This window comes from Rhododendron vialii, chromosome 8a (assembly GCF_030253575.1).
Source record: "Rhododendron vialii isolate Sample 1 chromosome 8a, ASM3025357v1".
In the NCBI taxonomy this organism is placed as follows: domain Eukaryota; kingdom Viridiplantae; phylum Streptophyta; class Magnoliopsida; order Ericales; family Ericaceae; genus Rhododendron; species Rhododendron vialii.
This window is the reverse complement of record NC_080564.1, coordinates 12,936,663-12,949,399: the sequence shown is the minus strand read 5'-3', so window position 1 is coordinate 12,949,399 and position 12,737 is coordinate 12,936,663. Positions and strand designations below refer to the sequence as shown.

At 38.0% G+C, this 12,737-nt stretch overlaps 1 protein-coding gene across 7 annotated transcripts; it reads left to right on the top strand.

The window, feature by feature from the left end:
* Positions 1 to 272: 272 nt before the first annotated feature.
* LOC131336700 (uncharacterized) lies at positions 273 to 12,737 on the top strand. 7 transcript variants are annotated; one of them, XR_009202916.1, is made up of 13 exons: positions 273 to 548; positions 627 to 711; positions 1,336 to 1,423; positions 1,532 to 1,681; positions 1,811 to 1,942; positions 6,605 to 6,755; positions 6,832 to 6,870; positions 6,948 to 7,022; positions 8,453 to 8,512; positions 8,990 to 9,054; positions 10,108 to 10,198; positions 11,965 to 12,084; positions 12,575 to 12,737. XR_009202916.1 is itself a non-coding variant. In XM_058372632.1 (12 exons), exons 1-12 carry the CDS (start codon positions 408 to 410, stop codon positions 11,508 to 11,510), a joined length of 1,080 nt encoding a protein of 359 aa, XP_058228615.1. In that variant the 5' UTR covers positions 273 to 407; the 3' UTR covers positions 11,511 to 11,834. The 7 variants fall into 7 exon arrangements, 5 of the variants coding, with proteins under 5 accessions (XP_058228615.1, XP_058228616.1, XP_058228617.1 ...); XR_009202915.1 differs by lacking the exon at positions 12,575 to 12,737 and adding an exon at positions 12,339 to 12,485; XM_058372632.1 differs by lacking the exons at positions 11,965 to 12,084; positions 12,575 to 12,737 and adding an exon at positions 11,508 to 11,834.

The window sequence follows — 12,737 nt, the reverse complement described above, 5'->3', positions numbered from 1 at the left end:
GGGAATTCTTGAGAAATCAGAAAAAAAAAGACCGGGAAAGGCTTGATCCGAACAGTTTTGAACAGTTTTTTAATGAACGGTTCAAATAAAAACTGCTCAAATCAAGCATTTTCCGGTCTTTGTTTTTGCTAATCTCAGGGCACACACTTAAAATCACATTCCGCACATATTGAACGGTTCAAATCATAAAAATTTGATCGAAAACTATGAGATTGAGATTTAAAGTGTTTTTTAGGTGTTTTTTTGGGTTTATCTGAACTGTCCCGATAATAATATCCTCGCAGAAACAAAATAATACTCCGCCGGAGAACTAACAAACGGGAATCGGTTAGCAATCCGGCATTCGACAGTCCACCCGCCGAGTGAGCCTCTCTCTCCCTCTCCGCAAAAGAACTGCGAAGAACGAAATGGCTGCTGCTGCAGCCCCCTTGTTACAGTCTCCGTCACTGATCCAACTACCACTCCAATTCCAAATTCATCATCCACCCTCCTCCTCCTCCTCTCTCTCCTTGCTTTCCCGGGCCGCCAAACTCGTCTCCCACCCCCCGGTAATTACCTACCTGATTTCTCAAACTTTTGGGATTCATGTTTTACCCTTTCCTATTGGAATATTTGTTTGTGTGCAGATTTTCAGGTCTCCTCGGCCTCGCCGTCCTAATTGCAAACGGCTTGTGCCTTGTTCTCACGCTAACGCTTCTATACAAGCCCAAGGTAAAATCTGTCCCTGCCCCTGTCTCTGTTTCTATGTGGGTGTGCGTGTGTTTCGTTTCTTTCTTACTTGGAGAGTTTAGAATCATTCAACTTGTTACCTTTTGATTTTGGTTCCTTTGCCTTGCACTAGTTGACAAATGAAGGAGACAAGGGGAAGACGACCCAATTTCGAGTTTCGTTTACCATTTTCCTCTTTTAACGCTAGGAGACTTAAAACAACAGATACTGAGTTATTGGGCTCTACGAGCATCTTCAGCCCTTTGAGTAAAAAAACACTCCAATGGGCAAAGCCAAATCTAGCCACATATTTGAGTAAAAGCTTCATAAATGGCCTGATCGTAAATTTGAGAGGGAGAAAATAGCCTTGTGAAATTTGGGTCTCCCTTGATTTGAGCAAAAATTTGAGTAAAACTCAAGTTGGTGAGACAAGGAGTGGAGTGGGTTTGCTCCAATTCTGAGTTTGAGTCAAACAAAGGCTAAGGGCAGGAGATGCTCAATCAAGCCAAAAAGCAGCATCAGTGCCCATGTGGTGTCTGTTGAATATTTCAAGTTTGAGAAATTGAAACAGGGTTTTCCTTGTAATTTTGAAAGCAAACAAACAGCCGTTACCAATTCCGTTTACAGGTTCATTTGATCCAGACCTTCGGTCTGTGCTGGAACTTGCCACAGACTCTGAATTGTACGAGCTTGAACAGATTCTATTTGGTCCCAGGTGATTATTCGTTTTTCTTTTTTGCTTTAAGAGTCCTTCAAATTTATATCTTTCACCGTTGTTCTATATCAAATGCTTATAGTATCTGGATTCTGTTGTCATTTTCAGTTACTTCAGTCCACTGTTGAAGTCAATAAAAACACAAGCGGATGTTGATTACTTCATGATTGAAGAAGACCTTGATGAGAGGGATGCTTTTATTGCTACTCTTGAATCTCGATTCTTTTTCCTTGCAGCAGATGCTCGGTCCACGATAAGGTTGTTGAAGTTGATTACAAAGCTATTAAATACTGTTTCAATGTCAAGTAAAAATAAGAATGCCTTGCTCTGATTGCTTCTAAATTTCCAATTTTGATATTTCTTATGTTAATCTGGCACTCTTTGTAGGGGTTGGAGACCATCATATAGAAATGTGTTACTCGGAGTGAGGGCGAAATTGAACATACTGTGTTCAAGAAAGTTGTCAACTGAAGACCTAGAGGCAGAGATTTTTCTTCATCTGTTGCAGGAATATTCAAGGTAATTATATCCGTCAAACTATACAAAAATTACGTCTACCTTGATGATTATTAACTTTACGACCTTGATGAGGTACGGGAGAGTGACAATTGAGTTTGCCTGCTATTTTTGAGATGGATGGATAGGGTGGTGTTGTTGCTTCTTGAGTGGTTTGACCAGTAAATGAATTATTTGGTGATGACTTTGTCTGTGGTAAGATTTGATGTTCATGTGATGTACATGTGGAGAGAACTTAAAAGAAACTTGGCCCAAGTCCGCCTATGATTGAATTTGTACTGAGTATCAGTGTAGAAGATATTCTAGAGTTAAGAGTTGCAGCAGGTAGAATATATTTGGTGTTTTAGAAAGTGCAAGGTTAAATTAGTCTGGTTTCAGCAGTTGCATGTGGGTATTAAGAATTGAAGCTTGGACAACAGCTGTAACTGGTTTGATTTGTTTAATTGAATGCTAATAGCTAAGGATTTGGGTATTTTGTGGGGACCCAATGGTTTCATTGGCCTATTATGGAAGAAAGCAATAGGTTGGCACTAAACCACCACAAATGTACTGTATTGGTGAGTTTGTCGGGTGACTGACACAATAGTTTTTTGTTGACTTGTTCGGGGCTTGGGGTTTCTGATGGCTAAGGAAGATGTCAATATACGAAAGTTTAGGAGCTTTAAACATGTTTTTGTCTTTCGACATATTTGTTTGGAGTGTGTAATCTGAATGGGAATTGTAATAGCTGCTTGTTTTTTTATTTTTTATTTGTAAATTGACTTTCATTCAAGAAAATAAAAAGCACCAAGGCTACAAAAAGAACTGGGGACACCCCTGAAATTTGAAAATGAGCCCCAGACTCCTGAAAAAGAGAACGGAACCATACCCTGAAGACTACCAGAAAACCAACCCAAACTTCACAAACTAACTCTAACTTAAGCATTGCACTAGAGAAATCTAGTTGGAATGCTACAAAGACCAGTTAGTCGGAGAAGTATCCAGTTCACACTAAGAAATGATCTTGTCTCACAAGTCTTTCTCTATGTATTCTATTTCTATATAGCATTGAAGACGACACAGAATCAAAGCCTTTAGCGCAAAACATTCGAACATTCAAGCATTCTCAACCCAGATACAATAAACTGAAGCACTTGGAGCCAATTTGAAAGCAAAAGCATTGAAGCTTTTCGTTCATATTATGCACAACCAGTTCAACTCATACTTCCAATGGGCGGGCCTTGTTCTACCATGAACTTATCCAACACATTCGCTTAAACCAGCTCAGATAAGGGAGAAAGAAACTGATTGTTAGATTCTGCTGCCTGATTACACAGCATGGCAGCACACAGATTGGATCCAAAGTCATTTACTAAACCAGAGATGCTGAGAAAGTGGTGATATGTGCAATAAGGAGAGGAGTGTTGTGTTGTGTTGCTGTTTGTTTATTTGGTTGAGATAGATGCATGCTGGGTTATGTTTTATTCCACTATTTACGGTTCTATTTGTTGCTCTTATTTAGGGGTGGGAACTCTTGGCACGAGAAGTTAACACTACACGAGCACTACATAAAGTTAGCGGTTTTGTGTCAGCTATTTTTTTTTTTGACACAAACACGATTATGACATAACCCGACAATGTGAAAACTAAAGCTTAAACCAATTCACTAAGATTCAAAAAACCTGGAGACAAAAAACAAGCACCAATCGTCAACTGACTCAACTTTCATGCTCAGATCAGCATTTCAAGTGTTTTGTATTTCCTTTTGAGTGGTGGGGTGGGGCAGTGGAAGAGGGAGTGGTAGTGTTCTCGGTCTTGGACTCTTGGTCTAGGTCATGGTTTGGGTGGTAATGTATTTAGGGAGATTTTAACTGCCATGGGTCCCTAATGTATAAGCTAGCGCCAGACAGTCACAAGTTATAGCCACATCAGATTCTGTTAAACAATCACCTAAATCCATTAATTAGTTGACGTCAAGGATAATATTGACGTCACGTTCTGTTAACCGCATCACCTAAATCCGTTAATTAGTTGACATCAAGGATAATATTGACCTCACATTCTGTTAAACACATCACCTAAATCCGTTGAACACATCACCTATAGGCTGTATCCATTGAATCGTTGAAGTCAAGGATAATATTGATTTAACATTCTTTAACGAGGATCAAATTGGTACTATTAGAAATATGAGGACGAAATTGAAACTAACCCAATTTTTTAAGGACAAAAAAAAAGTAGATTGGGAAATCAATTGCAGTGTCGTGAACGAGAGGATGGGGGAAAAATGAGGGTGGCTATCCATGTTGGCTCCAGGCAAGTGCGACACAGGCTCCACATCATTTCTGTCTTCCATGTTCTTAAAAACTGTCAAGGAGTTGACGGCAAGGCTAAAATTGGGATGAAATTGACAAATCAAGGATGCAATTGAAACAACTTTTCTTTGAGGACGAAATCGAAACGTGGACAAATCTATAAGGACCAAAGTAGTAGATGAGCCTTTATTTATTGGGTTAATTTTAGAAATAGTCCCTCTAGTTTCCATGCAATTTCAATTTCATCCCTATAGTATTAATTGTGTCATTTTTAACTCTATAGTTTATATCTTGTCTCAATTTGGTCCCTCTCACTGACAGCGTTATTAAAAGGGTTAATTTTAGAAATAGTCCTCTAGTTTCCGTGCAATCTCAATTTCATCCCTGTAGTATTAATTGTGTCATTTTTAACCCAATAGTTTACATCTTGTCTCAATTTGGTCCCTCTCACTGACAACGTTATTAAAACTAACAGAATTCGTGGGTAAAATTGACATTTCGCTCTTAGAAGGACGAAATTGAGACAAAATACAAATAAAATGGACTATTTTAGAAAATTTACATTTTTTATTTTGCAAAGACAAACTCACACCTAAAATCTTTCTCTGATTGAATAATATTATGAAATTCGATAAGCATCCCTTAGTTAAATATCTTTGCATCAATTTTTTTTCTAATGGATTTATCTTAATTTTTACAATCCCGTTATATATGTTCTTTTTTATGCGATTACACAAAAAAAAGTTGTTATGAAACACTATGTTAATCTCTATATGAAACATTTTTCTTTCTTTCTAATAGCGAAAATAAAGATTTTTTTTTTGTTGGTGAATAAGGAAAACGTTGTGATGAAACATTTTGTTACGAAATATTTTCTTTTTTCTAATAGCGTAAAAAAGAACATAATGGGATTGTAAAATCAAGATAAATCCATTGAAAGAAAAAACCCATGCCAATGCAAAGTTATTTAACTAAGGGATTCTTTTCAAATTTCATAATATTATCTGTATTATATTCTAAAATAATATTTTTTATTTCCCCAAATATATTTTGATTATTCAATCAAAGAAAAATAATTAAGGTGAGAAAGATATTAGGTATGAGTTTGTCTTTGGAAAATCAAAAATAAAATGTAAAACTTTTAAAACAGTCCATCTAGTTTGCATTTTGTCTCAATTTCGTCCCTCTACGAGTGAAATGTCAATTTTGCCCCAGAGTTCTGTTAGTTCTAATAACACTGTTAGTGAGAGGGACCAAATTGAGACAAAATATAAACTATAGGGTTAAAAATAACACAATTAATACTAGAGAGACGAAATTGAGATTGCATGCAAACTAGAGGGACTATTTCTAAAATTAACCCTTATTTATTTGTTTTCACTTTGGGTGGATGAGAAGATTTCAACTTTAAACTCCAAAGTATATCTTTCCTCGGGGTGAAGAAGGATACTTCGAATATTGTTCTATTTCTTGTTATCTGTTTGGAAAAGAGAGGTTGTGAACTTTTTTTTCTTGGAGAAGAAGCAATGGTGATATTTGGAGAATAATCATCAGCTAACTTTGTGCTAGGAGCTGCAGTAAGACAAAGGATGCAAGCGTTATCCGGAATGACTGGGCGGAAAGCGTCTATAGGTGGATTTTTAAGTTTGCTGTCCAATCCCAGGGCTGAGCCCTGGACAGGCAGAGTAATAGAAACCACCGTAGGTGTCCTAGTAATTGTTTGGTTAAAAAGAGAAATATCCACGGAACAACATATTTTCCTTGAATACCTTGTCCCTTTGGGAATCCTTCAAGCTCTAGCAGATGGACTTGCTTTATTTATTTCATAAAGATCAGGAACGAATATGTTCAGAATAGAAAAGATTCCATCTTTATGTAAGGAAGACATAGGTTTGGGGTTATATTTTGATGGGGGCTTGAGATCTTCAGATTGCAAAACTAGAGCAGCAACAGGTCTTTTGGTGATTCAACATACCTAACCTAGGCTAGAGGTTAGTGTGCATTGAATTTTGTGCAGCAGCTGATATGAATTGGGGAAACACTGGTACCATGGGATTGTTTTTTTCCAGGTGGTACCAAATTGCTTCTTGCTGGATGTGTGTGGCCCGTTGCATGCATGTTGATATCCGTAGTTTCTCCATTTGTGTCCCCTTGGTATGTTTTAGAATTACAAGCATCCTATTAGTTGTTGGGTGATCCTCTCTCATTGTCTTTTTCCTTTCTTTGATACACATATGAGCTGCTTTCATGTGCATTTGCCTTCGAGGTAACTAGAGATTCTTACAGTAATTCCTGTTGTCATTCTTTTTTCCCCCTTCTGTGGTACTTTCCAAGATACTCTGATGACTAGAAATATAAATGCCTTATGTAGTGATGAATCAGGAACCCTCCCTAGCTCGTGGGAAAGCTCTAAGCTTGCTAACAGTCATGGTAGTCTTGAAGTTGGACTCAGTCATTGGAAGGTGCAGGCTGCTTCTGCTTTAAGAGTTGGAGCTGCTGAGCTTCGTGCAGTTATCTTAAAGGCACGTAATGTTTTCACTACAACATCATTTCTTCACTTATAGACTCCATAGGTTTAACACTGACTCTTGATTATAGGGTGGTGGTATACTTACATTGGGGAAATTATACAACTTGGTAAGCAAATGATTTACTTGATTTGGCTTGGTTTGGTTTCTTGTTTGTAATTGTATGCAAGTTTCTCATTGTGGTAGTTAGTGAGGAAATTAATGGGGAGGGTGTTCGTGGAAGCTGCCAATTATCAAATCAGGAATGATGTAATCAGAAAGGTACGCGATAGCACTATAGTTTTTTTTTTGGGTAAATCAGCTTGAAATAGAAAAAGAGACCAACTGAATATACAGCCTACAAGAGGCATACCCTAGGAGGGAAAGAAAAGGAAAAGAAAAGATTTGTCAATACCTATGCCAAGTGGCTACATAGAACTAATGGATAACTAGATAGCACTATAGTTGTTTACTGCATCGATGGACTAAAATCACACCTTGACCAATATTGTGGTGATAAGCTGATCAACAATGTTATGTCCATGATCAATAATTAGTTCTGTTTTTTTCATCAACTATCCTGGAAACCCATTAAGTTTTAAGATGTCGATTGTCCTAAAATTGGTACACATGTGCGAAGGTATTTTTGGTAGTTAAGGTAGCCAAAAGAAAATGAGGTTGATGGCGATTGTTCTTTATGCATTTGCCTATATTTTTGTTAGGTTTTCTCTTTGCTATTTTCCCCTCGAGAACGAAATATCTCTTATTTGCTAAAAGTTTGAACAAAGAAAAGTCCTATATCAGTTAAAAATTAGAAATAAATGGCTTGTTGCTGGTTTAAACTCTTTTATATGTGGTAACACAGACATCTGCTTCGATGGTTAAAATTGAATGGATAAAACACCTTCTCTAGAACATACACCAAATTTAGTCGAAGTGGTAAATTGTGGTATTGGTACGGAAGGATAAAGCAAAACTACATCCGATCTTAATTATATGTTAGCCAGTCCTAGCCAGATTGCAAAGCAAGTAATGTACCTAAAAGTTTGTATGTATATCTGGACATATATATTGGTAGACAGTTTAATGCTCCCTACAATCAGGCTCTGATATCCAACACTCCAGAATTTTGGCTGTAGAGAGTTCCAAGTTTAAATTAATTGGTTTCTTGCACAGAAAGTTGAGTTTCAGAATTTGTGATTTGTTTGATGACGTTTTTCCTAATCCTTGAGAAGGTGAAGCCTCTCTCTCTCTCTCTCTCTCTCTCTCTCTCTCTCTCTCTCTCTCTCTCTCTCTCTCTCTCTCTCTCTCTCTCCCCTCACAAGGTTGGAGACTTAGTTTTTCCTCTCATAAGAGTAGTATATCACAGAAAAACCACTAGAGAGGGGATTACTGAACACACGATGTTTATGAGGAAGCTAAAATAGAAATCCCCTGGGATATCTGCACGGATATACCAAACCACACTGAGCCTTTAAGTCCCAATAAATTGGGGAAAGGGATAAAACCGACAAAATCATAAAGGGACAAAGGGAAGGTCTCTCTAACCAAAAGTACAAGGATAAAAGCAGAGTGCCGTTAGGCCAATAACAAAATCCTCTACTTTCCCTGCTATTTACTCATTACAATTGCACCACAAAACATAGTGCAAAGCATTTGAAAGGCCACTTGTCTGTGAAATCTAACATGTTTCTTGTGTCTTTGGTATCAAGGGTGGACAATTTGCAGCTGTTACCCTCAAGTCCAGAGTGGCGTTGCTCACGGCAAAGCAGGTAATTATATCTTTTAGGTTAATTTATTTTGTTTCCTTTTTCTCTTAAGTGCGGCTTATGAACCGCAAAGGGTCACTCATAGTAGTGGACTGTTGATACACTTTAAAATTTTAAAGTACAAGTATTCATATTCTAGGCATACTAATTGTATATGTTAGCATTCTTGGCTTTTCTTTTGTTTGGAAAGAGCTCCCATAAAGCACCATAAAAAGAAAAGAGCAAAGAGATACATAAAATTATAATGTCATGGTTAAACAAGTGAAAATAATGAACTTTCTGTATTTTGCATAATGTCGCGTATTACGAACTTGTTTTGTTGTTGTACACCTTTTGGGTTTGGTTCGATTGAGGAGATACAATCCTAAACAATATGCATATTACCATGCTTATGTAACGCAGTAGGCTTCTGTATCCTGGATGTCTGAGTGTTTGCAGCTTCTATACCAGGATTTGATAAGACCATTGCTTTGTGTACAGGGTGTTGCTGGTGCTGCAGCACGATACCTGGGGCTTAGGAGCATGATGTCGTTTCTTGGCCCAATGTATTGGCTCTTCTGCACTCCAACTTTGTTGTGACATTTTATCCGTTTCTTGAAGATACTAAGGCATATCATCTTTTTGTTTTTCATTATTTTGCCCCAAATCTTAAGTTGTTAGGAAATGGCCCGACAATAGTTATTAATATGCTATCCACACCATCCCTCACATGCAACCGGTCTTGCGCGTGGAGGTGCAAACACTTGTACAAGACGAGATGCAAAATGGAAATGGAGAACAAATGCAAATATACAGCCTCGAAGCCAAAACCTTTCAAAAGCCAATGCTCTGAATTTAATCAGCCCAGTTTCAAAAGCAGACACAAACAAAAACAGAGCCAAAACTATTGTACTAAGAGTAAATGTAAATGTAATCAGCCCAGTTCCAATTGGCATCTAATGACTTAATTAATGGGGATGGTTTCACCCTCTCTTCAAGAGCTCAAAAACTCCCGTACAGAATTAACCATTTGCATATTCACCTGATCCACAGCAGTAGCTTTATACTGAAATACCCTGAGATTTCTCTCCCTCCATATGCAGTACACTGTAGCTGCAATTGCACATCGCATGAGCAGATTCCAAAAACCCTTGCCTTTGACATTCAAACTAAACCAATCCAGAACATCCATCAGTCTACATGAAATCCCAGAATTTGGGATCCTAGCCCAAACGGCAAACCAGATAGCAGAGAAGGGGCACTGGGAAGATAAATGTTCATGAGACTCCTTACCATAAGAGCATAGCACACAATTGTCATTCACTCGCATACCCCAGTTAGCAAGTCTGCTACTCAGCTTTTGTTGCACCGCCAACTAGAGAATGAAGGCCCACCGCGGAAAACAAGGGAGATAGTTGCACGTTTTTGGCCTGCTTATGGTTTAGTGGCTGCTCATAGTTGGGTGACACCAACTGTGAGTTTTAACTCTGCTTTTTCACTTAACTGGTTTTGCTCAATGGTCGCTTCAGTCACAATGAAGAGAAATTGTCTTTTGAGGCTTGCAGCATCTCATAGCATTAGGTCATCTCTGATTTTTGTTTGATTGGCACCTGGTGCAGGCTTTGGGGAATATTTCTTGCAGATGTTGTCATTCAAATGCTTGGAACTGATTATGCTAGAATTCTGCGAGCCATTTATGCATTTGCACAGGTAATAATATATCCTGCTGCCCTTATCAATGAAAGAGAAAAAAGGAAAACAAGAAGACAGGAAATCTCGATGACTCCATTTTGTAAAGTCACACAAGTTTTTTGTCTTTATCATGTGCAGTAAGAAAAAGCCGTGGGAGGTTTTTTTTAAGAAGTCTGTGAAACTAAGTCAAGGGTTTTTTTTTTTTGTTGTTGTTGTAATTTTGTAAGATAGAGACAATAGGTGGACGAGTATTTGTACAAAGTAGAGTTAGAAAAATCCTTCTCTAAGAAGACCTAGACGTAGATATACCTGTCTTGGATCGTACATTTGGGCGTAGTAGTTGATGTTCAGTGTCTTCAGTCCTGGCAAGATAACTGGTGTCTCCTGGTTCTTGTAGTTGATTCAGATGACTATATAAAGCAATTAAGAGAGAGGAGGAGGGGGAGGGGGAGGGGGAGTGAGAGAGAGGATATTTTTGGTTGGGGCACGGGAGGGGAAAGAGGGAGAAGATGAAAGATGCACCTGTGGTCCTTAGTTAACAGTTGTGAGTCTACGGTATTAACTACAAAGAGCTGGACTATGATGGAGGGAGGAAGGTACTTGTAGTCCTTAATGGACTGTAGTGAGTCCATGGTATTAACAATCAAGATTTCGAGTACTATGAGGGGTGGCGCTTTTTAACCCCTCACCAATCATGGCCTTTCATCTAGCAGAGGCTAAGAAGCCGAAGGGGAAGGGTAATGACATTAGCTAAAGGGATGGAGACAGTGGTGACACCACCAGTCACCCCATTAAAAAAGTACATGACCGGGGCCAATGAGGGAGTAATTGATTTGTTTTCCTTCCTAAACCTGCCTGAGAACAGATTTCTTCACTGCATGAACCTTGTTGTCCATTGCACTGGAAGTCTGGAACTCACTTACCAAAATAAGCCCTTGTGCAAGAACTAATAAGAGCGTGGTGAATAAATCTTTTTGGAAACCTGTGGTGTAACTTTGATCAAAATTTGCATAATTTAATCAAAATTAATCATAATTATCATCAAATATTTTCATAATTATTCAAAATCATCATTCATAAAATGTTGGTGTGTATTGTACAGACTTATTTGTAACTGACCATAATAATGCGCCATAAATTCAATTTTTATAAATGAACCAAAACAATACGTCACAAATTGAACCATAAATTAAGTACATAATTATACAACATCAAAATATTATGTAACATAAATGAAAAAGTACGTAATACTGTTACGGTACACATACCAAAAATAGATTATTAGCTGCTAATTAGTTTACTAATTTTCTTTTGGAATGAGTGATAGTGAACCTTTTTGACGACTCCATCTACCATAATTTCTGAAGTCACCACTCGATGGAGAGGTTACGGCTGTGCCTGTTGTCCCTGATTCACTATTTTGAACCTATGTTATTAACTATTTGGTGTTAGAATACTATAGCATGATCTTACTTGTATCCTGATACATTTTTATCACTTGCAACAATGAATGCGGAGTAAATGTGAACTGGGTAACCGATATCATGTTGTAAACGTGAAGATCTGTTACTTCATATGATGAAGCACCTAGATTTTCATTGTTGTCACCGTGTTGTTAAGTGCATAATATAAGATTATGTAGTGATTAATATTTGTATCTTCATTGTCTACCTCAGATCTGTATTCAAGCATGTGGGAAAATGGTATAGCTAAGCTAAGTAGACACCACAAAAGAATACATCATCTCATTTGTTGTCACCATATGTTGTTTTGTTTTGCTTTAGATCCGGATCACCCGCACATACAAGTCACCGTCTGACATCAGCTAAGCAGATTAGCCTTTCGAATGTTTTTGTCAAAACTTTCGAGCTTCATTTGATTCTTGAGCTGCTACAAGTATTGAGGTACTTCACTAATGCTTCAAATGAATTTTGAATAGAGTAGTTTGATAGGTGTCAATGATCCGTTGGTCATTGTTGTATATATATCCCTCGTTATTCTGTTACCAAACTCGATGTATTAAGTCGAATGCATCACAGATTCATGATTCAATGTACAAGGCATCTCAGTTTTTTACTGCAAATAACTTCAGAGCCTTCTCGCTGCAAACTATTTGAATGACACTTTCTTTTTCTCTGCTTCTCTAATTTTGTTACAGGAGCTGCCATTAGACACCGCACTTTGAACGGATAAATAAACCTAGAAAGACAGAAATTGAGCACAATCAACTTGTCCTTGATCACATTTTTAGTCCTCTTTTTTGTGCGACACTAACAATGGTTGACAGAATGTCCACCTCCATTATGCATAATTTTTACTGTGCCGACCACTAATGCCAAGTTTGCATTGATATTGTCATCTGGAAAACCATGAACGCCATATCAACACCACCAGCTGAACCTTAGTCATCTCCATTGTGGATGATCCTGTCGTGAACTTGCTCCCTCAACAGGCACAACCTGCGCCTTCCATTTAACCCCACCCCACAAAACTCAGCAGCTGAGTTAGTTTTGCAGCCCATCCCACTCCCCGTTGGTATCCCATGAGCCGATTTCCT

What these genes read in the sequence shown, in the direction of transcription:
- LOC131336700 (XM_058372631.1), top strand. Translation starts at nt 408, where the DNA reads ATGGCTGCTGCTGCAGCCCCCTTGTTACAGTCTCCGTCACTGATCCAA. An exon ending in CTGTTGCAGGAATATTCAAG is followed by an intron (nt 1,943 to 6,604) that starts GTAATTATATCC and finishes TGCCTTATGTAG; the next exon opens with TGATGAATCAGGAACCCTCC. An exon ending in ATGTCGTTTCTTGGCCCAAT is followed by an intron (nt 9,055 to 10,107) that starts GTATTGGCTCTT and finishes CACCTGGTGCAG; the next exon opens with GCTTTGGGGAATATTTCTTG.